The sequence below is a fragment of the Zootoca vivipara genome, chromosome 3 (genome assembly GCF_963506605.1).
Source record: "Zootoca vivipara chromosome 3, rZooViv1.1, whole genome shotgun sequence".
In the NCBI taxonomy this organism is placed as follows: domain Eukaryota; kingdom Metazoa; phylum Chordata; class Lepidosauria; order Squamata; family Lacertidae; genus Zootoca; species Zootoca vivipara.
In genome coordinates, this window is record NC_083278.1 from 83,773,019 (window position 1) to 83,797,873 (window position 24,855).

Sequence of the window (24,855 nt, forward strand, 5' to 3'; positions counted from 1 at the left end):
CACTTGTGTTGTGGCAGCACACCCTTCCTTTCTCTCTTCCCACCCCCTGTTCTCCAATGAGATCTCACCAGATACCGCAGTATAGGGTTGCCCTAACCTAGCCTCGTGGTTTGTTTGGGGAAAACAAACCAACAGCTCAGGTTTTGATATCACAACTCAGACTCTGGCTTGTATCTAGGCAGCAGAGGAAGGCATGGAGAAACAACTTTTAGTAATGTGCACCAACATGCTGCGCTTTTACATTCAAACCATAGTTTGTTTTTAACTACGGCCTAATGTCATGTGTGAACCAGGCCAGAATCGACATAAGTTTAAGCATGTCATTTGGGGCATGGGGCTGTTTAACAAAGAAGCAGAGGTGAGTGACAGTTGTACAAATTCAACTTTTCTATGTTCATGCCTGTCTTAATTAAAAAGTATTTTGCTTGGTATGGAAAGTGAGGATAGGTGAATAGATGAATGAATTTTCACAGTGTGACATAATTCTCTGGACACTAGTTTGTCCGCTACCTATTCTATTTGTTGTTGTTCCTTCCTGGGCATGGGAGCCCATTTCATTAACATAACACAAGCCCCACCTTTCCTGTGTGTCTTCAGACCACTGAAGTCAGCCTCCTTGGCACAGGGTGAATGAGCATAGAACTCTGTCTTGCGCTTACGGCCCCACCCAAAAAACAGCTGTACTGTAACCAGCCTCATTACTTGCTTTCTAACCATGAAGGGTGGGGGTGGGATCTCCTTTTCTGGATATTCACTTCAATTACTATCAATGGCCAGGTGAGAGGCAAATGGCATACCTGTTTGTGTTTGTTCACCACAAATTTACGAGTGTTTGAGCACATGTTATGCATGTGTTACTTTCAAGATGAAGGTGCCGCAAGACATTGGACATTGGCAGCAATTTTTTGGTAAAACAATCATATTATTTATGTGTTCTCTGAGAAATAGAAAAGTGGAATATAAATTTATTTAATAAATGAGATAAATGTAGTCATACTCCAATTATACTAGGTGCTTCTTCTTCTTCTTCTTCTTCTTCTTCTTCTTCTTCTTCTTCTTCTTCTTCTTCTTCTTGTTATACCCTGCCTTTCTCCCTAGCAGGGACTCAAGGTAGCTTACAGCTAAAAATAAGAACAATTAAAAATATAGAAAAAATAATCATAGAAACAATTAAACATTGATAGTGTGTATATATTATATATACTGTATAATCTATTAATACTAGTCAACTGGCTTACAATGCAAATACTCACTAGACTGCTGTTGCTTTAAGCTGCTTAATTAATCACCATTTATTTATAAAATATTTCCAATGAACACATTAACATATTCTGAAGACTCTACTGCTGTGACTTGGAAAGACAGTAGGCCCATTCCCTCTTAGTCTTTTGCCATCTCCAGATGTCCCGCTCCACTTCCCATTCTTTCAAGATACCTTGATGGGAGAGTAAAGGAACATTTCTCTCAGCATCATTGCTGTTCATCACATCATAAGCAGCTGGACTAAAGATTCCACACTAAGAGAATGGGGAGTATGGCACTTTCATCTGTTTCTCCTTTATGATAACCCAGAAGATGCAGGGAGCCTGTATGGGGCAATTGCTTAGTAACTCAGGCAGCAAGTTTGAAACTTTCCCATCACTCTGCATGCTATTATGTAAGATGTTTGTTGTAGTAACCAAATTGCTTTATCAGGTGTAGCCAGAGACCTAAAATCTTACAGAGCTAATCTCACAGAGCTTTAGGCATGCAACACATTGAATTGTTAATGTTACATATAATCTCAAAGTCTAGGGGTGAATATGGAATTCTGCTTTTAAAAAATACTATTGGATGATAACCTTATGTTAGCCCTCTTGTGGTTTGAAATGCAGGACGGGGAGGTGTTGGCCTATCTCGTTAATGCATAACCTTTTACTTGCGCTATCTTAATAGAAATATTTAGAAATTTAACTTGCAGTTAGTTTGTACACTTTATTTTAATCAAAATGTGATATACTACACACACATAGAGAGCGAGTAGAGTAGATTAAATACAATGGCCTGCTTTCCACATAAAAAGCCAGAGTGAATGAAACTATGGTGAGGGGAGAGAGACTTTGTGCTGGTCACCAGGCAGTGGCATTTTCCACCTGCCTTGCCCCACCCTCCGGCCCTAGGAGCCTTCACAAGGAAGCTTCAGAGGAAGAACAGGGAGGGAAGAGGAACCTTTGCAACAGAGTTGTTGCCACATGCATTATGTGTACGTGTCTTTTAATAAACTGAATGAATAGAGTGGAAAAATGTGAGTCATGGGGGTGGGGAGTGTGTGTATATGAATTAAACTGCTTAGTTTATTTTATTGGTTGCTATTTGTTAATGTTAATACTGTTTTATGGATTATGAATTCCGTAGTACTTTGTGAATCCTATGATATGACTTTTGTTGTAATTTTGCTGTTTAGCCTATTTTTTTAGTTGTTTTGTTAATAGTTTTTAATAGACTGTAATTGTTTTACTGATGATTTATAATTGTTTTACTAAAGATTTGTTAATTATGCTACATGATTTATGTTGTATTTGTGGTGTTCTGTTCTGTTCTTGCTATTTCTTGTTTGTAAGCCGCTTTGTGATTCATGTGAATGAAAAGCAGCATAGAAATATAATAAATCACATCAAGAATGCTAATACACAGTAAGCAAATCACACCATACGGCAACCTCCTCACTTTGCCTTGCAGTTTAGAAAGCAGCCCATGCCACTGGCTTAAGATTGTATGTAAACAGGCTTTCGTAGTGTGTTTTTCCACTGAGAAAAAGCAATGATGAAACCATGGGTCACACATAATACTAAATCAGCATTCTTATTCCTTTACTCCCTGCATGACAAAGGGGGGGGGCAGGCGGGCATAATTTGAGCAATGTGTTTGATCCTGGTAAAGCATAGTTTAACTATGGCTTACTATTACAAGCAAACTAGGCCATTATATAGGTTCCAGCTGGGCAGTCTAATCACTTGGTCCTCACTTGAACACATCTTTTGAAGTGGATTGTAGGTTTGAAAATGCTTCTTTGCACACTGTGGCATTCTGAATGTTACAGGCATTAAATGTGTTAGCTTCCGTCTTCCTGTAGGTGGATTACCTCAAGTACCTTTCAATTTACAGCTTTGTAAAGCAATGTATTTTCCTATCTCCACTCCTTCTCAACAACATTAGTTTTCCGGGAGAGCAAAAATTACAAATAAGGTTATTAAAATATGTAGTACCTTGACTGGCTTTAAAGAGAGATCCTCAAAGGATTTTGGATCTGTAGCGGTAGGTACATGTTGTGTTTAGTTTATCTTGTCTGTGTATAATCATTTACATTTAAATTGTTATTCTTGTAGAGAGAGGGAGGCACAGTACGGTGCTTTCATGTGCCGTCGTGGTTATTGGAGCTGCAGCTAGCACACTGTGCCCTAAAAATATCTCTCCCGCTCAGCCAGGAAATAGGCTGAATTTGCGTTCAATTGTTTTTTCTTCAGAAGCAGAATTGGTTTGTATGTAGTCAGGACAGTAGGGAGGCTGAAGATGTATAGGAAAATCTACAAATGAGATGAAAAGCAAGGCTTGTAGTTGCCTAGGCTGGTGTTTTCTCTCCATGTGTCATCACAAAATCAGAGCCACAACCAATTGAGAGTAAGAGTAAGCCAACTCATTTTGTATTTGGTTTTGTAAACCAGGAAGGGGTCTAGTGGGGGAACAAAGCTAATAGCATCTTTACCTGGTGCCTGTTTTGACTACTAATTGGGTTTATATATATGCAAGGGGATAAAAAGAAGCACACGGTTTGCAAGCGATGCTATATGCACATCATTAATTCCGTGACTAGAGTAAAGGCCTCATGGAAGAAATGCTAACACTATGCTCCAATGTTTCTCATAAAACTAACAGATTCACAGTCAGAAAACGAGGCGTCTCCTGAGAAGCGGCCACGATTATTGGAGAACAGTCATGACAGGCCTGAAGAAACTAGCCGTTCTAAACAGAAGAGCAGACGCAGGTGTTTCCAGTGCCAAACAAAACTGGAGCTGGTACAGCAGGAATTGGGATCATGTCGCTGTGGTAAGGATTCTCTCAAACTACCCTGCCCCGCCACACCCTTGTATGTCTGGGGGGGGGGGAATCTGGGTCATGTTGTTGTGGTGCAGCTTGCCCCAGTGTAGAGAAAAAATAATGAAATCTGTACAGTATTGGAAGTGGCTGCAACCTTACAAAAAGTCAAGACTCTTAAATCCCTTCACAAGTATACTAAAGCTTTGCACTCCGTGTGTGAAGAGGTAGGTTATAAAGGTCAATTATACATCCAAGTAAATATATGCCCATTTGCTGGATTTTCCTTCTGGGCTGTAGCTCCGTGTTTCTGCTTTTGTGCCAACAAATGCATCATTCATCTGGTATTGAAGGCATGGGTCAATTCTAGTGACTTCTCACACATGGGGGAGTCCCAGTGTCTAGACTTGAGCTTCCATTCTTGTAAAGCAGGCACCCCCAGACCTCTGCCCTCCAAATGTTTTGGACTACCATTCCCATCTTCCCCTACCACTGGTCCTGCTAGCTAGGGATCATGGGAGTTGTAGGCCATAACATCTGGAGGGCCGCAGTTTGAGGGTGCCTGTTGTAAAGGTTTCTCTGCTCACTGCAATGGGAAGAACAGCTTTGTTTGAATTCAGGGATCTGTACATGGTACCTTGAGGGGTGATGCACAGATAGTTCTTTATTGAGGAGGGAGGATCAAGCGCAGTGATTCATCAGGAAACCAAGGGATCATTTGCAACATAGCAGCAATTATAGCAATTGCTTATGAGGCACCTTGAACTGCATAACAGATAAATACTCTAGTTCTCTCTCTCCCCCCCCCCCATAGCAATGTACACCCTGTCTCCAGATGTCAATACTCTGTTAGAGGAACTAAATTTGTTGCTATGTATTCAGAGTAATCTCTGCATTCGCCTAATATTATTCTTTCATGGTGTGCATTATGTATGAATTAAATGGCCAGACTGTCCGTACAGGTATAACTAAGGGTTTTTACATATGTCTAGTTAAATCAACAGAATAAAGCAGGCCATCATTGCAGAACATTTAGTGCATACAAGCTTGTGATTTAAACATTTTTCTTGGGCTTTCTCAGTAAAATGCGAGCTACGGTAAATGATGAGAACCGCCGTCATTGTAACATGTCTCTGTTCATTCTGTTTGCCAAGCATGATGTTTGCACTAGATGCTATTCTATTATTGCTTCTGTCACAATTTGAATGAAGGAGCTTGTTAGTGTCTCTCTGAAGGATAAACTCACAGATACCAAAAAATCTATTTATTTTCTTCTTCAAACTCTTAAGTTTTATTTGAAGATGTAACTTTTTTGTTTCATATCACACTGGAAACAACATGCTGACCTTGTCTGTGGGTGTGTTAAAAATGTAAATAGAAATTACAGATATTGAGTGTTTGTATCACACTTTAGTCATTATGTGCTAACTAAATTGCACCATAAAGACTTAAAGATACTATTTTTAACAGCCAGCTTCTGGTCTTCAAGTAATATCTTCAAACCCGAATACTTATAGGTTTATATGTTCAATCCAGCATGGTTTTCTTTTTTGCTTTCTGACTAGACAGTGTTGCCCTTTGAAGTTCCTTTGCAGGCACCTGGTATCCTCACTGGATATATTCCTGTTTCATTTAAAGTTCATAAACTTAATTACAATTACATTTGCAGAAAAGTCCACTTGAAAACATGCAAATGAATGCAGAGAATGGCAAACCAAAGAACCCCCATCCTGTTCTCTGTGTTCAAGTTGCATTCTTTTCCAAAGTAAGAGTTCCTTGATGGCCTTTTTGAGCTTCCAAATGTTTGTTGATGCATTCAGAGATGAGAATAGAAGATGCTAATTTGCAGCTTAGTCAGCATGTTAACCACAGGATGCTTAGCAGACCCATTTCCAGACCTATTAACTGCACTACCATAATATTTTAATAACACAACACTTTGTAAATTATCTACTTTAGAAAATACACAGCAGGAAAGCTTGATAAATATGGATTTTGGAAGGGTACATGAAGCATGGATTATAATTATTAGCCTGTATCTGAAGTGGGCATGTCAGGGGCTGCTATAAGGCAGGCCGGTGCTTATGTTGAAACTACCTTGACATGTTTGCAACTATTAAATTTTAAGTTCCTCAAGCAGGGATGGGCGATGTTGTAGCTTAATCTATACTACCACATTCATGGCCTGACAAATATTATTCCTGCTGCTTCTCTCCTCTGCCTCTCCCTCCCAGTAAACAACAGCACCCTGCCTGCTGGGAAGCTAATAGAATGGCTCCACCCACCCAGGAAGCAGCCTCTTGTTTAGTGTGATGTCCATAACTCCATGCCAGGGAAAAAGCACTTCCCGTGCCTAATAGGCTGAGCTCGAATCCTGGCAAAACAGAGCCACGGTGCTTGAATGGTTCCCATGTCTGAAATATTTGTTTTAATCTTTCACTGTTAATTTTAATTCTCTCTAAAATGCTTTTAATTACTTGTTTTTTAATAGATAATTTTAATATTTTTTACAAACCACTTTGAGGTTTTATTAGTCAAGCAGTATATACATTTTGTCAAATTTAAATAAATAAAATTCTGTACTGTTTGTTCAGTGCATTATAAATTCAATAAACAGTGCACTGCCATTGGGGAAATTTTATGTGGTGGTTATGGCATATACAAACAATATTAGCAGAATCCACATAAGCAAAAAGCAAATCCCGGGAGCTGGCTCTCTATTGTTGGCTGATTAAATTCTTTGGTACCTTTTCCATTGCAGTAAGTCCCAGACAATGGAGATACCTAAACAAATTACTGAGAACATTATTAAAGAATTTATAGACTATTTTAAAGATCTAATATTTTCACTATTAATATTTTCCAGCATTGTCTAGTTGAGGATGCAAAGTTATGTACAGAACAAAATTAGAAGTAAAAAAAACCCTGAAAGGCTAACTGGGGAAGTATTTAGAATAAGGGTCAGCTTGACCTTGCTGCTCCTCAATTTTTAAAACAACATAGAGGCTCCTTATGTCAGGTCTGCTGAGAAATTGCTAATTTTGATACTACAAGTGTTTCAAAATCTCTCTCTGTGTATTGCTGCTTAAGAAGTTTGAAGGACAGATTCCATTTAGGAGTCATCAGTGTGGGGTTAATAAAACTTGTGACTTACCCGATCTACTGGCGAGCTAGTACAAGCCAGAAAGATTGTTGTTATTATAGTATTCTTTGGGAATACTACTCAGCTGCTGAAGAATGAATTTTATTTATCTTCTGTGAGTACAAGTTCTTTCTACATATGTCATAGCTAGAAGGCAAGAAGAGGAAATTATCCATACCAATACAGATTAGGCCAACATTAACGAAGAATTTGTGGATTTCTCTATATTTCTGTAATTTTGAGCAATTATAGCAGCTGAATTTAAAATTCAAATAACAGAAAATAGTAATAAACATTGAAACTCTAAATTACTGGTTTCTGTGTAAAATAATAATAATAGGATTGTCTTTTGCAGATGTATAATTATGATTTCTGGGGTTCTTAATTTCTACCACTTTATTAAGACAGATTTTAGTTTTGTACCTGCTCCCTCCTTCACCACTCCAAAACGTGGGGCTATACCTGTTGAAAATATTTTTAAAATTTAAAAGTTTATTTTTGGAAGGCATGCCTTAATTATGTTTGTTTGCATCTGTGCATAAAGCAAAACAAATAGCTGGAACTTTGCACTTGTACTTTTTTTGCCTTTAAGTTTTTATTTCAGCTTTTATATTCTCAATTTTCGTTAAGAAAAATGAGTAATACTTCCCTGACAGCAAAATATGGCAAGAATTAGTTCTTTCTAAAGGATTAATTTCTACCTTTTCTTATTTCCATTTTGTTTTTTAACTCTTCTCTAGGCATTATTGAATGTCAGTTATTATAGAAAGTTGATAACATATGATTAATCTGTTCTGTAAGTTTACCCATACCAGGATGTTTGTGTTACCAACACTGCTTAATAAATGGTCATTATAACAATTTCCCATACATTAAAACTTCAACATAATTATGTTGAATTTCGTTTTCTTCTGACCTCACTTCTTACAGACCAAACCACCACCCCCAGAAAATAGAATAGCCTCTTCATGCAACTGACTGAAAAAGATCCTCGGCCATGAAAGCTCTTAATGAACTTTTATTCTTTATTTGTCATGAAGCTCTCCATTGTGCTTGCTTCCTCTCTAGAGTATGTTAAATGGCACTGGCTGTGTTCAAACAGTCTCATCTGGGCTTAATAGTTCTTATGTAAACTATAGTTAACAACTTTGCAAAAAGAGAGATCTGGTTTAAGGTTGTGGCTCATTTTGAAGTTAGCAGCCGTAGTTAACTGTTTCAGAGTAAAAAGGAAGCTCTGGTTAATTAGAGACTTCCTGGTTTGATTGCTCACACTGAAAAAGGAGTAAAGGAGCTGCACGCACAGGCAGAAGGCTTGTTCATAATTCTTTATTAAGCCAAGCTATGTTTGTCTGAACAAGGCCACTATCTGCTATGCATGCACAGACAGCAGTGGCGAGATTCTCAGTAGTGGAAGCCCTGTGCAATGACTTGACTTGCACAATGGGGTCCAGCCCCCGTGCCCCCTGTGAAATTGGCTTGGGGAGTTCAGGAAAACCCGTGAAACAATGCATGCCGGGAAGAGTGAGGGGATAATTGCTTCTGGCAAACTGAAATGCTTCCCCTGACGGAACGTTCACCTTAGTACAATGGTGTATTCCTTCCCAGGTTTCTCAGATATCTGCCCTTTATCCTGCCTGCCATGCTGTGAACTTTTAACTCTCAAAATAGTGTTTGCATTTATAGCATTGCCACGTCTCCGTGTTAGAAAATTTGCTTTTGCTTCCAACTTCAGTGTTAAGTGTCACTTCACTTACTGCTCATCTCCTGGATTGCAAGAGTGCCTCAGGTGGCACGGGCAAGAGGAGTTTATGGCATACTTTGAGAGGAGCAGGAGGGCTTCGATTCTTGGCTCTTATATCGTCAAGCCTGAACCACCAGCCCTTCTGCTGACATGCCAGCAGACTAGAGGCAAAACTGCCCCCAAGGCTCTGGTTGCTGCTTGAGTGCTGTAGTGATTGCTTAAATTATACTTGTAGTTGTCTAAATTTGTGACCCATTTCCCAAAAACTGTTAGTCCCTGTGATTTGTAATCTATTCTAAGGAGTGCTGCTTTTAGAGGTTTTCCTGGTATTCGACATGGTGACGATCCTAGTAGATTTGGATCCCCAGAAATACAGAATGTCAGTACTCTAGAATCTACCTTGGCCTCTTCATGACCTTTAAAACACCATTTAGATCGCTGTCTTTAACTCCTGGAGCTAAAAATTATTTTAAAGGCTTAGGTCTGCATAATTTATAGATTGCCATTTTCCATACATCCTACTTTGATGTATTGCTTATGCTTTTATAGCTTCTGAATCCTAATACTGTAATTTAAGAGAACCCAAAAGATCTCCTGCAGGTGAAAGGGAGTTGTGCTCTGATAACGCCTACCTTTGAGCCAAATTTCCTCCCCCCTTAATTCTTTCAACAAAGAAATTAGACAACTCAACCTTCTGCTGGCAAAAAAATATTTTAGTAGCTGGTAGGAAGAATGCAAGTCTGCATTGTCAAAGGCCATATTTCCTGGATTCCTTTGGTGGCAAAGGATGGCTCAGGTCTTCTTCACCATGAAGAGGACTGTTTATGGGGTGTTCACAGGACATTTACCTTCTATGTGCTTTGGGAGATGACATTTGAATACGGTTTTTGTTGTTCACCAGTGAACAGTGGGGCATGACTACTTCTGTTTACTCTTAAACCTTCCATAGAGCTTTCATGATTATGATTTCAATATCTTCCAGATCCACCAGCATTATTGCTACCAATAATGGCCCGGGGGGGGGGGAGCCACCTCTAAACAGTTTAGTGGAGATGAGAGCTACTGCAAAGGTGCTTTAAACATGAACAAGGCATCTCTTTGCTGCTGAAATATTTTCTTGTGTATGCGCACAGTCTCTTTCCCCCCATTCTCTTCTTTTATGTATAGGTTATTAACTGCTGACAAGAAATTCACATCTCATAAATAATGCTTAAGAGCTATTGCTATATAAATTGAATGTGTTATGAATTGTGATGGGGCTTTTTGTAGTGTGCTGTGCCTAGAGCAGTAAGAACAGAGGATGTCATTTTCATTAATTTCTAATGAGGTGCCAATTAAAGGCAAGGAAGGCGCTCAGAAGGGAAGAGTCATAGAGCTCCCCTGAATCCTCTATCCTGGGGCTGTCATAGGAACATGCCACCAAGCCTTCCCTGAAAATTCCATTAAATTACAATCTCATCTAGTGCGCACATAGACAAATTCAGCTTTCCTTTGATCTTCAAAAGAGCAATTTGTAAGATGAGTTCTGAGCTTTCTCACACAGCGAATTGGGAGAGGTGAGAGGAATTGCTAATTGCTAATGCACTTTGCAGGCTTTGGTGAGGAACAGAAATGTGAAAGCAGATTTTCATTCTGCGTCTCTCTGACTGGCTAACCTTTAAATCAACAATACTGGAGTAATGCCACTTTCCTACAAGACATTTCTACATGGCAGTTACGCCAGCCAAATGTTCAGATAGTGATAATTTCAAAGCATTGACTGGACTGTTTGGGGGCTTGGCTTCACATGGTCGATACTCATTTCATAAATGCACTATTAGTATCAAGTTTCAGTGGGCAAGAGTTCAACTACTAACATAAAAAACCATATTCCGCAATTTTAATAAGAACCCTGCTAAATATGAGCTGCTCCAAAAACCCTCTTAAGTAACAATATTAGTTCTAGCTGGCCACATTGACAAGTCACACAGAACTGTGGCTTAGCTTGATGTGCATATGGGCCAAAGCAAGCCTTGGGCTTCCTCTGTTTCCCTTCTCCCCCTGTTGGCCATGCAAGAAGAGAAGAATGAGTTCATAACTTTTTTCATTCCATGAATCATAGTTTGTAATGTTGGCATGACAAACTGTGGTTAATGGTAACTGTGGTTAATTTCAAAGATGTCAATCATGCTTTCTGATGCTTTTTGAAATTAACCATAGTTTCTGGTTTGGATGATCCAGACACCATGATTAACTAAAAACAGAAATGAAAGCTTCCAAACTCTTCTGCTCTCAACTGTGTGGGAGGAAGGGGTGATGCATGTCATATTAAACCCAGGATTTTAGCATGATATGTGAACGCAGCTGTTGGCTACCTGATTTGAATTCAAGATTACAGTGTAAATGTTCACATTAGCTGTTGCAGTTCCCATAGCATTGTGCTTGAAAGGGAGATTTTAGGTCGCTTGAGTTTCAGACTTGAGATAGATTTCCAATCTTGAAATCAAATTTCATGAGCAAAAGTGCTTTTCACTTCTTAAAACAGATTCAAGGCCATTTTCTTTCCTGAATCCAAAAAGTGATTCACTGATCATGGATTTTACTGGAAAAAAATTAATCAGCCGATTTTAGTGGAAATTTTTTAATCGGTGCTAAAGCTAACTTTACCAGTTAGTTTAGACTTAGATTTTTCGGACATGTGAACATTAAGCTGATTAACATTGAGCTAATCCTACTAAATCAGAGACACTAAAGACACTAAAACTCACAATTTGAAAATTTTAAAGGTTATGAAGGATTGGATTTACAGTGACTTCCTAGAGTGGCATGAAATTGCCAAAAACTCATAAGCTGAGCTGCTTTCTGCAGCAGTAAAGTCTTTACAAGGCTTACAATTATTGCTTAGGGGATTGGTAATGGGATGTGAAGCATTTCACCTCTGTCACCATGTCAAATCCAGCACCGGTCAGGAATGACAGGGAAAATTACCACCATCTGCTGACTCTTTAGCAATCCCTGTACGAAGCATATGCAGCTTTCAGTCTAGTTCATAGTGGTCATACATGGCCATATCTGAAGAATGACATTCCAGCTTGGGTTAATTGGCCATCAGTGTCCAGAAACCACACAAACTATGAAAACTACGTATTTTTGGTACTGAGGATGTGATGTAAAAATGCCCTAATGTTCTTTATTGAGCTATTTCAAGTAACTGCTAATGGGCAAAGCATATTAAGATGTTAACGGATGCATGACAGTTTGATAAGTTAATACATATGGAAATATAATATCAATATGTGAAACAATAATAATAATAATTTATTAATTATACCTCGCCCATCTGGCTGGGTTTCCCCAGCCACTCTATTAAACATTAAAAGCCTCCCTGAACAGGGCTGCCTTCCGATGTCTTCTAAAAGTCTGGTAGTTGTTTTCCTCTTTGACATCTGTTGGGAGGGCGTTCCACAGGGCAGGCGCCACCACCGAGAAGGCCCTCTGCCTAGATCCCTGCAACTTGGCTTCTCGCAACGAGGGAACCGCCAGAAGGCCCTCGGTGCTGGACCTCAGTGTCCGGGCAGAATGATGGAGGTGGAGATGCTCCTTCAGGTATACTGGACCGAGGACATTTAGGGCTTTAAAGGTCAGCACCAATTGTACCTTTTAATTTCTAATGATGGCCTATTGTTTAAAGTGTGTATGGAATCCTTAAACATGTTATGCTTTGCATTAAAGGCTTTCACAGCATATCTCCAAAGAATTATTTAGTTTTTCATCTGCAGAATGCTATATAAGTGTCATTGCTCAAGGGAATGCTATTTCAATTAAGCAGAATTAGACGTGTACTTACTTTCATTGGAAAGGTGGCACACCCTTAAGATATAAGGTACTCAGTCTGCCCAACTTAAAACCATAGGGATTTCCTTCTCATTAGAAACAGATACATGTGCATTCAGACAGAGACCAGATGGTATAGATAAGCTTGGTTGGGTTTATTCAGAGGACATTATGTTGAAGAATAAAGATAAAATACCTTTTTCAATTTTATTTTTAAGAAGTAACAAATAAAACAAAACAGCTGTGTGGCATTACACATAATTATATACAGTGGTACCTCTACTTACGAATGGAGCTTCGTCCGCCATCTTAGATGCGGTTTAGATAGGATTTTTTCTATTTACGAATTTTTAGATAGGGTTGCTTCGCCTTACTAATTTTTTCTCCTAATGCATTCTTATGGGATTCGACTTAACATTTTTTTCGACTTACGAATGTGCGTTCGGAACGCATTAAATTTGTAAGTAGAGGTACCACTGTAGCTTAGTTCAATAAAACACACACAACAGCAATAGAGTTAAAAAACGCTCCACCACTTTTCCAAATAATAGGTGTCTTATAGATGGAAAATATAGTATATAATATCTTCTGTGGATTAAAAGTCCTTTTAGTACATAATATTCTTGAGGTAAATTCCCTTTGACCAGAGTATGTCGTAGTTCAGAGCCTAGAACGCAGATGACAATTTTCGCATTGGCATGGGGGAAATGCTTTTAGGAGAGAATGTGCTTAGAGCAGGCTATTACTGAAAAACAAATAAATAATGAAGAGGAAATGGCTAGGTGAATTGAAAAGTTTCCCTTTCATAATCAGCAGGTCTTTGTAGGACTTCAAAGTTAGTACCGTAATTAGAGTTTGAGATTGAAATGTGTGTGCCTCATAAAATCCACACTGGACTTCCAGCAAAGCCTGAGGCACAGCTTCACTTGTGGCCTCCTGTCAAGATTTTAACATTGCAAACTTGCATGAAGTTTTGTCTCTTGTTTTTTCAACCATCATGGTTCCTGGATTAGAGCAAAAATAATAAAGTACACACACGTGTGTGGGGGGGTGTAAGGTAAAGGACTCCTGGACAGTTAAATCCAGTCAAAGGTGACTATGGGGTGTGGCGTTCATCTTGCTTTCAGGCCGAGGAAGCCGGTGTTTGTCCACAGACAGCTTTCTGGATCATGTGGCCAGCATAACTAAACCACGTCTGGTGCAACAGAACACCATGATGAGTGCCAGAGCTTATGGAAACACAGTTTACCTATTTGTCTACTTGCACTGCCATGCTTTCAAAACTGCTAGGTTGGCAGAAGCTGAGATAGAGCAACAGGAGCTCACCCCGTGGCGGGGATTCGAACCGCTGACTTTCCGATTGGCAAGGCCAAGAGGTTTAGACCACAGCTCCACCAGTGTCAAACACCCAGCATATTAGAACTGCTTAGGTGAAATTATATATATTAATATTCTTCTTTGTTTAAAAGAGCTGAAACTGTTGTCCAGACTTCAATATAAAGACTCATGAGATTTGAGGGCAGTTGTTGTATGTGAACTTTTGTCTGCGTTGTAGTACTTATGTCATGGGAAGCCACTTACAGCTGAACTAGTCTTGCCATATGTTAGCAGAAGAGAGCCATGTGCAGATACAAACTCTTAGTTGCTGGGCCTGGACAATAGATTGAATGAGGAGTGCAAGCTTCATTTGTATTAGATGACCTATAGATCTGACATATGTTGTGTACATATCTACTATATCTTCACACACACAAACCACACCCATGTACATGTATGTATATAGTCCAAGGCATATGAATATTCTCTGCTTTGTGAATGAGGGATTACTATACTTCAAATCTTTAAATTAGATCCTAACTTAAGGGTTTGAATTTGGAACACATAGACCAAAGCTCTCTTTTTACAAGAAAAGATTTGATGAGGGTTGGATGGAGGAACAAATTGGGCACATTTACTTGCTAATGTATCGGCCACTTTGACACAGGTGATGGCTCAAATAGTTTCCATTGCAGCAGATGTTGGTAACTACTGTATTTTTGTCAAAAACATAGCAAAGCTTAATTGCAAATACACTGAAATGTTTAAAACATGAATCTGTAAAGCCTGTTACCACTCTTGAGGTTAAAATACATGGACCTATGTAAATGCCTCTGGAGCTTCTATAATAGACAAAATGTCTCAGCCTGGAAACTCGGCATTATTTATTCTTGTTCCTTATTAATGTCTTATCTGCCTTGCATTTTCATTGGACTGAAGCAAAAAACAGATGATACACATATATTATCAGGCTGCCTAGTACTGCTTACTTGTTTTAATTAAATTTTTGGATACACTTTGACTTTTTAATTAAATCCTCAGTGTTGGGGAGGCATGTTAGTGTAGATAAATGCTCCATGCAGAGACTTCTAGAGGTATAAATACTACTCTAGGAAAATGTTCTATGTCCACAGATTGTAAGAGATGAGTCCAGAACTGAGGCTCAATGAGGTAGCTCAGGGTAACAAGTAGTGCAGTGTAGCTGGGTAACAAAATTCACAGCTAATTTGAATTGAGATAAGGGGCAAGGGCTTTTCATAAAACCTTTCATCACTGTCAAAAAGAATGGCCAATTTTCAGTCATTTTGATAGGGTTGCTAGAAGAGAGGTGCAAAAGTGTTTGAGTCACCCGTGATTGAAGTAGATGAGGATAGGAAACATTTCCCTTACTCTAAATGAGCTTCATTTGCCCTTAGTGACATTGCCATGTAGCCAAATCTGATTGACCGTGTAGTGCAATGATTTCATTGCATCCAGTACGTGACCCCTGATTGGCCAGGGTAACTTGAGGAAGCATAACAGAGAGAACACAGTTGACTTAAATCAGTGGCTGTGAATAACTGCAGAGAAATATGGTTATGGTGTCTCTGAACTCTCAAAAGAGAAGCAGGGAACATCCAGTCCAAGCCTACATCTGCTCTGAGATAAAGGTATGCTGAGCTGCTTCCAGAATTATTAATATAGGTCTGCCTTGTAAGTAGAGGCTGATTGTCATTTCACAATTAGTGGTGTCATTGTTTTTGTGGAAAGTTTCAGTATACTTTCCCGCCCTTATCCATTCCATATCCTAGTATAGCCAGAGGAGGGCATGTATTTGAACTCTTTGATATATCCTAGTTCAGTTCGTTCATACTATATTGTTTTAGTTATCAGTTGTATATTTTTTTATTCCCCCTGTCTCATATATGTTGTTTTATATTGCTTCTCAATTTTTATTGCATTTATTTCATAAAATGTATACACTGCTTGATCGTAAAAAAAAAAAAAAAAAAAACCTCAAAGTGGTTTACAAATAAAATCAAGAGAAATTGGACCCGGATATTGCTCTATGATGAAGGGTGGGTTAAAAAAATTTTCAGACAAATGAAATACGACTCAGTTCTATAAGGATTAAACCATGTAAGAAAGGCTCCATAGGGAAATTAGTTTATTGAATTTATCAAGTATGTACTGAGCTTGAGGTGATGTTCTGGGCTTCTGTCACATGTACAGAGCAGTGCTTCGTAGTTCCAATGAGATTAAGCATCTCAGGCTTTGGTGGCCAGTTCTGTTTTGGAATACCAAGGTGGTGATCATTTCTAATTGTTCAATTCCTGGAAGCAGATTTCTTTTTTCTAAGTTAAACATTCATTCTTCATTCACACTATTCACAGTTGATTCATATTATATCGAGGGCATTGAAAACAGATATACTTTGAGAAAACTAAAGGCAGTTTATAAAGAAAAGATACAGAACTTAGAAGTTTGACTGGCTGCATCAAAGGCCTCATATAAAGAGGAAGAACGTAAGGAGTAGATTGCACTACTAGACATAAAGAAGAAAGTGCATGAGCGCATACATCATAAAATTCTTAGCAAAAGCTAGCAACTAGGGTTTAATGGGAGAATACAATGGAAAAAGACCTCAGGTTCAATTCCTCGAATTACCAGGTACTGCTCAGAAAGGCTCCTGTCTGATAAATAATTTATTAAGGTTTATTATTTAATATTGTGCTTAGTATGCAAAATCTCTTAAATGGTTTACATAGAATGCAATAAGATTTTTTTAAGATCACAACCAAAAATACAAATCAGTCAATAAAAATATCAATAGAATTATTCAGTAAATTACAGTAGGAGATTAAAACAAAGCAGTGTGTTGAGTCTTATGATCTACCACCTGTCAGTGTAGCCAGCATTGAATTAATGGCCTGATTGAGGCTATGGCAGCTTCCTTTTTCCCTAACTAGAGTTTCTACTACATTCCATCTTTCATATGGTTAGTATTTTTATATCTATAACTTTTCATGAGGGCACGAAAGGAGGTCTAGAAAAATATTTAACATGGTCTATATCAGAAATGCGGAACCGGTGGTCCTCCAGATGTTTTTGAACTAAAACTCCCATCATCCTTGGCTATTGGCCGTGAGGCTCAGGCTAAGGGGAATGATGATGGACTCCAGTAACATCTGGGTGACCGTAGGTCACCTGCTTGTTGTTTAGTCGTTTAGTCGTTTCCGAATCTTTGTGACCCCATGGACCAGAGCACGCCAGGCACTCCTGTCTTCCACTGCCTTCCACAGTTTGGTCAGACTCATGTTGGTAGCTTCAAGAACACTGTCCAACCATCTCATCCTCTGTCGTCCCCTTCTCCTTGTGTCCTCCATCTTTCCCAACATCGGGGTCTTTTCCAGGGAGTCTTCTTTTCTCACGAGGTGGCCAAAGTATTGGAGCCTCGCCTTCACAATCTGTCCTTCCAGGGAGCACTCAGGGCTGATTTCCTTCAGAATGGATAGGTTTGATCTTCTTGCACCTGGTCACCTGCCCCTACTCTATATTCTGATCCAAAGATCAGCATTTCATGTTATGTTGAAAGGCTTTAATAAGTTTTGTGCTTATATTTTGTATTTCTCCCACACACACATACTTCTTATGTGAAAGGAACCTCCAGTTTTCCATGGTGGTCTTGCACCATGGAAAGCTCTTACCTTTTTAGAATGCTGCTTTGCAAAATAGCTCCCTTTATAAGAAAATAGCTAGTCATATAGAAAATTCTTCACTGTACTCTTCTTGTTGTCCTGCTTGTTGTCCTACAGGTAAAACTCGAAAATTTTGTCGTCAATTTATTTCAGTAATGCAACTTAAAAGGCGAAACCAATATATGAGATAGATGCATGACATGCAAAGCAAGATATGTCAAGCCTTTATTTGTTGTAATTGTAATTATTTGTTGTTAGGCGGGTCAATTATAAATGGAATGTAATTAATGAAATGTAAGTGATGTTTATTTTTGTATTATTGTAACAATTTGTTTTATTACTGTGGAATTTCCAAAAGAAAGCATTTGTAAAAATTAAAAGAAAAATAATAATAATAATAATAATAATAAGTTGCATTACTGAAATAAATGCACTTTTCGATGATATTCTAATTTTCCGAGTTTCACCTGTACTTCTGCTCATACATCTGGGATGCTCATACACATGCCCCTTTTCTCATCTAGAAGTGAATTTTAAGCAGTGGGTAAGCTTTCCAGTGCTTTGAGGCACGAGCATCTACGTTGCACTGTAGATATCACATGCTTGTTGGGTGATTCCATTAAGAGATCTGTTGTCTGCAGCGTACAAGCACTATGGATCTAAAGCATAAGCAGGTAGACCAAGGGAAATATTCCAGACATCTCTTTCAGTATAATTTTCCTGTTGTGCCTGCAGTTCATTTATTATTTCCTTGGTAGCTCCTCATATGTATGCAGTTGAAAAGAAAATGCTTTTTTGTTTTTTGTTTTTTTAAACACACACTTGTGTGGGTTTTGTTTTTTTTAAAAAAACAAAGCTTGTGGAGTAAACACGTTCACCAAAATACTTGAATACTTGTTGTGCAACCCGTGGAGCAACACTATATGAATATCACAGGGAGGAAGTGAAATGCCTTGGGACCTGCTGATTCAATCTAAGGCAGATTGTTTTTAATATGAGAAACTATAACTCCAGCACAAATGAGTTAACACTTCCCTCTAGCATTTCATTCCAACAGGCGAACGCCACTATGTTGGCAAAATCTCATACTTTATTATTTGCCCCGAAATTCATTAAAAATACATTTGAATAAAAGTGTATTTGAAATTATACACATGGGTGATTTACATGTTGGAAAACATGACCTTTTGAATTTCAAGACTACAATTAATATTTTGGGAAAGCTATGCAAACTAGACTTGCATCATTATTGTCAGATCCTTCTTGAAAAATTCATGTTTCACTTCAGTTCCAAAGTAACATTTCCTACAGAGTATTTCTCTTTTAGGAGCATTCTGGCATTCTTAACAGAAAGCTTGACAGTAGAACCAGCCCACTCAGTTCCAATTAAGGCATTTCAGATGAAGCTGTATTTTCATTCGTCCGGCTTGTCTCAATTCTCCTACATTATTGGCTGTAGGAGAAAGATGGGCATTGGCTTGTCTGTTACATTACCAAAAGTGGGTTGAAATTATTGGTTTGAAATGCTGGCTTTGGAGTGAGGGTAGAATTGGACAGAGCGCACAGTGTTCTAAGGACACAGAAAAAAGCAGTAATTACGGTTTGTGCAAGGACGGAGCTGTCTAAAAGCAGCAAAATAAATTTATCTCAAGTTTAGATTCTGAACAGTTGTGGGAGCTCTATTAAACTGGAACATGTATGTAGATCTGGATTGGCATCACCTGTCATGTTTAGTGCTCAAATAACCCAGTGTTCTACAGTGGAAGCTTTGCTGAGAATTGTTCCTAATGAAAATTCAGTGGTTGGTCCTACTGTTAAGTGATGATGATGATGATGAATACGAATACGCCTCCCATCGGGGTGGCTTCCAACAAAAGATTAAAAATAACATTAAAACATCAGTCATTAAAAACGTCCCTAAACAGGGCTGCCTTCAGATGTCTTCTAAAAGTCAGATAGTTGTTTATTTCCTTGACATCTGATGGGAGGGTGTTCCACAGGGTAGGCACCACTACCGAGAAAGTCCTCTGCCTGGTTCCCTGTAACTCGGCTTCTCGTAGTGAGGAAACCGCCAGAAGGCGCTCGGTCTCAGTGTCCGGGTAGAACATTGGGGGTGGAGTTGTTTAAACTGGTTAATTGTTGAAGAAAGTTCCAAGACTTGTAATTGAATAGATTTGTGTAAATACTGTTTGCTGTGGGTTTTTTAATTGCTTCCTTATCATTTAATTCCTTATCATTTAATGCCTTCCTTATCACCTTGGAAGGTGGCACACTCTCCTTCACTGGGGAGTTTTAAGCAGAGGTTGGATAGCCATCTGTCGGGGATTATTTAGCTATGATTCCTGTATTGCAAGGGGTTGGACTAGATAAGCCTTGTGGGCCCCTCCTAACTCTAAAATTCTATGATTGCATTCATTGATTCTCAAACTGTTGAGTCACAAAACTGACACACACATTTTCTAACACTAAAATGCTTTTTAAATAAATTAGCTTGGAACTTTGATTTTGCAACAGCCACACTTCATCATAATCATCACAATTTTTTGTAGATAATGTGGTCTTGGAAACTGATAAGTACAAGACCCCTTGACCTGAGACTTCCTCTGTGATCCCATGAATGGGGCTTCCTGCGTCACTTTTGTAAAGCAAAGTTTTGATCTTCCTTTATGAGGCTGCTGTGCTGTGGAAGAAAGAAAGCATGCCAGCCATTCCCAGCTCAGATTTAATTACTTGAATCATAACAATGAGAAAATATTCTCCGCCTGCAGTTGCTTTGCTCTGCCACAGGCATGGTGGAAAAAAAGGTTAAGCCCCTTAATATATTTGTGTGTCTGTGACAATTGCTCCTTGGGCCACAGTTCAGTAGACACAATATCAGTCAGGATTTTGTTTTGCGGTTGAGGTATAAACAGCTAATACTTCCTAGAAAGCTACTGTCTGTAACTTTTACAAGTGCCATGAGCTTACAGATGAGCTTTCAGCCTTTGCCAAACAGCTTTCTATGTCTCTAAATGTCATGTGTGTAAACAGCCAGATTTGTGCCTGCTAGTAATTCAACCATGTGGTAAGAGCTCAAGTATACCTGAAGGAGCGTCTCCAATCCCATCGTTCATCCCAAACACTGAGATCCAGCACCAAGGGCTTCTGGTGGTTCCCTCACTGCAAGAAGTGAACCAGGGAACCAGGCAGAAGGCCTTCTCAGTAGTGGCACCCTCCCATCAGATGTCAAGGAAATAAGTCACTGTGCAACCTTTAGAAGACATCTGAAGGCAGCCCTGTATAGGGAAGCTTTGAAATGTGTAATGTTTTATATATATAGGTTGGAAGCCGCTCAGAGCGGCTGGGGCAACCCAGTCAAATGGGTGGGGTACAAATAAGAAAATTACTGTATTATTATAAGGGGCAAGACAGTTGTGAGCAACTCCTCACGTGGTTCAAAATTAATCATACCAAAACAACCTCTCATTTGGGAGGGACTTAAATTGGCTTGTTTAAAATTCTGGCTCAGTTGTTTGAAGGTGCTTACGATAACCAGCTTCCATGGCTGCCAGGAGAGGTCCGAATAGCTGGGTTGAAGGGAAGAAGTTTTTTAGAAGAAGGAGAAGGAGAACTACTATATCTCAGTTAAACATGACCAGTTCTACAAAAGTCGTTGGTGCCAGGTTTTACATTTTTCTACTGCAGAGTGGACAATTGTTCTACTCAGATTGTAAATTACTGCCAGAAACAGTCACCACCAATGAACTCTATATCCTCATGTGTCATGGGAATATGCTATGAGGAATAAATGGATTAAAACTTTTATGAATCCATATTGCTGCCCACCATTCTGCATATGATTTTCTGCTATACACTGTTTTGGCCTCTTCCCAATAGGCCAGTGTTTCAACACTGGCTCTGATTGGATTATTCAGCCCCTCCTAATAATGCCTTACCCCCAGCAGTGGCTGCCCGCTGTCTCTCTGCATGAGTTACCAATCTTGTCTGGTCCTTTTCAAAAGAGGAGACATGTGCACAAACACAGGGGATTGTTTCTGTGAAGGCAGATAATTCTTATTCTAAACATAAGCCTTGTGAATGATGGCAGGAGAGTGCACTTTCATTTCTAATCCAGAAAATAAATTATCAGAAATTCGGAGAAACACTGACATACCATTGCATGAATGGTCGTTAATCAGAATGGCTGTCATTTGACTTAATGTTTGCGCATATCTCTGTTTAAATGACGGATGCATACAAATTTCTCCCCACCTGAATATCTTGATGTTGACGCTTCAAATTGCCTAGTCTTATTTGTGGAGCAGGATCAATGCCTGAGGATGCCGATATTCTTTCCTTCTCCTGTCTGGACAATGTAGCAATGTAGATACCATTACACATGTAGTTTGCCAAAGCTTTAATTTAATGAGCAAACCCAAAGAATACATATATCCTCTGTTTCCATCTATTGAGGCTGTGAATGCCATTGCTTATGTAGCCAAGCAACTCCACTCACACAGGAAGGTGATATGAGGTATGAAGAAAAAGACTGAGCTATGGAAAAATATTTATGGGAGGGGAACCCTAAGGGGAAATTGCAAAAACAGCCCAAAGTCAACTGGGTACTCAGTGACCACCAACTGCCTGCTTGTTAGTGGAGGGATGAAAAATAGTGGGTGAGAAGGAATGGAATCTTGAACATAAACTCCACACTGCATCATTTTGCTGCAGCTCCCACATCCAAGAATGCCAATGCTATGCTATTGGCGCCTCTGTTCTGGGATTTTGAAGGTATGCAAAGACTTCTTTGTTCCAAGAATGCTGCACTGAAGCATACATTCCTGAACAATACAGCACAGTGGCACAAAACTATTGCAGTGCCTTCAGTTTTGAAAGTTTCTAGGTATTTTTAGGTGAAGCATTAGCCTTTGTCGATTAGAATTTCAAATCAGTAGGAAGTGTAAAATTTCATGAGAGAGGTGAAGGTGACAAGAACTTGAGTGGAATTCTGTACAGGAATAACTTTGTCATTATTAAGGTTAGTTCTGAAGTGGCTCCAAATGAGTTATCTGTAAAGAAACAAATGTTTTATTTAAATTTGAATCGTGACATGAGCTGCAGATTATGGGTGATTTGAACTCTTGTGCCCTTTCACTCAGAAATAAAGTTGACAACCAGCAACGTTTGCATGAAGCCAGGGCTAAATTTAAAATGTCAAGTGTCCTGATTTTAGATGAGATTATTGGCTCTGCTCCCAAGCCCATAAAATCCAGGAATATTTCCTTTAAATGTTGCCACTGCGGTCACTGAATACTTATGGGAGTCTGTGTTCCAAATTAATTGTGTGTATAGTAAAAAACCATGGTATTAATTTTTGGAAATTTAAGATTCCTGCCCTAAGCCTGTGTTTGGGGAGGGTTTTCTTTCACTTTAGGCCAGGGGTCAGCAGGGAGCCGGTCCACTATCTCTCAGACTTTGTGGGGGGCCGGAATATATTTTGGGGGGAAATGAACGAATTCCTATGCCCCACAAATAACCCAGAGATGCATTTTAAATAAAAGGACACATTCTACTCACGTAAAAGTTTTTTGCAGATAAAGTCACTCAGATTCGGAGGGAGGTAGACTCCACCGTGGGAGCAGGGCCGGGGCGGGAGAATGCTGGAGCCCTGTCTAGTCATATTTCATGGGATCAATTTCAATCTGTTACCTCCAAGGATGTGGACAGGCTGCGTGGACGAGTGAAACCGACCACCTGTCTCCTTGACCCTTGCCCATCCTGGCTAATAAAAGCGAGCCGGGAAGGGCTGGGTGATGGGCTGAAACTGCCTTGGTCGCGGTGGTTGATGATCTCCGGCGGGCTAGGGACAAAGGTGAGAGCTGTTTCCTAGTTCTGCTGGATCTCTCAGCGGCCTTTGATACAATCAACCATAACATCCTTCTGGACCGTCTAGAGGGGTTGGGAGCTGGGGGGACTGCCATACAGTGGTTCCGCTCCTTCCTCCTGGGCCGTGTCCAGAAAGTGGTGGTGGGGGATGAGTGCTCAGACCCCTGGGCTCTCACTTGTGGGGTGCCTCAGGGCTCTGTCCTCTCCCCCATGCTCTTTAACATCTACATGCAGCCGCTGGGAGAGATCATCAGGGGGTTTGGGCTGGGTGTTCATCAGTATGCGGATGTCACCCAACTCTATCTCTCTTTTAAATCAGAACCAGTGAAGGCAGTAAATGTCCTGTGTGAGTGCCTGGAGGCGGTTGGAGGATGGATGGCGGCTAACAGATTGAGGTTGAATCCTGACAAGACAGAAGTACTGTTTTGGGGGGACAGGGAGCGGGTGGGTGTGGGGGACTCCCTGGTCCTGAATGGGATAACTGTGCCCTTGAAGGACCAGGTGCGCAGCCTGGGAGTCATTTTGGACTCACAGCTGTCCATAGAGGCACAGGTTAATTCTGTGTCCAGGGCGGCTGTCTACCAGCTCCATCTGGTACGCAGGCTGAAACCCTACCTGCCCACAGACTGTCTCACCAGAGTGGTGCATGCTCTAGTTATCTCCCGCTTGGACTACTGCAAATGCGCTCTACGTGGGGCTACCTTTGAAGGTGACCCGGAAACTGCAATTAATCCAGAATGTGGCAGCTAGACTGTTGACTGGGAGCGGCCGCCGAGACCATATAACACTGGTCCTAAGAGACCTACATTGGCTCCCAGTACGTTTCCGAGCACAATTCAAAGTGTTGGTGCTGACTTTTAAAGCCCTGAATGGCCTCGGTCCTATATACCTGAAGGAGCATCTCCACCCCCATGTTCAGCCCGGACACTGAGATCCAGCGCCGAGGGCCTTCTGGCAAAGCTACAGGGAACCAGGCAGAGGGCCTTCTCTGTAGTGGCGCCCGCCCTGTGGAACGCCCTCCCATCGGAGGTCAAGGAGATAAACAACTACCTGACATTTAGAAAACACCTAAAGGCAGCCCTGTTTAGGGAAGTTTTAATCTGTGATATTTTGGTATTTGTTGGAAGCCGCCCAGAGTGGCGGGGGAAACCCAGCCAGATGGGCGGGGTATAAATAATAAATAATAATAATAAAAACACACTGATTTCCAGCCGATTATTGCATTTTAA

At 39.9% G+C, this 24,855-nt stretch overlaps 1 protein-coding gene across 1 annotated transcript in view; it reads left to right on the forward strand.

Annotated features, from left to right (window-relative positions):
• ZFAND3 (zinc finger AN1-type containing 3) overlaps positions 1 to 24,855 on the forward strand; it is a 131,931-nt gene that overhangs the window by 103,470 nt on the left and 3,606 nt on the right. Inside the window, exon 6 of the mRNA XM_035108144.2 lies at positions 3,913 to 4,083. Coding sequence (XP_034964035.1) covers positions 3,913 to 4,083 — 171 coding nt within the window. The remainder of the gene's footprint in view (positions 1 to 3,912; positions 4,084 to 24,855) is intronic.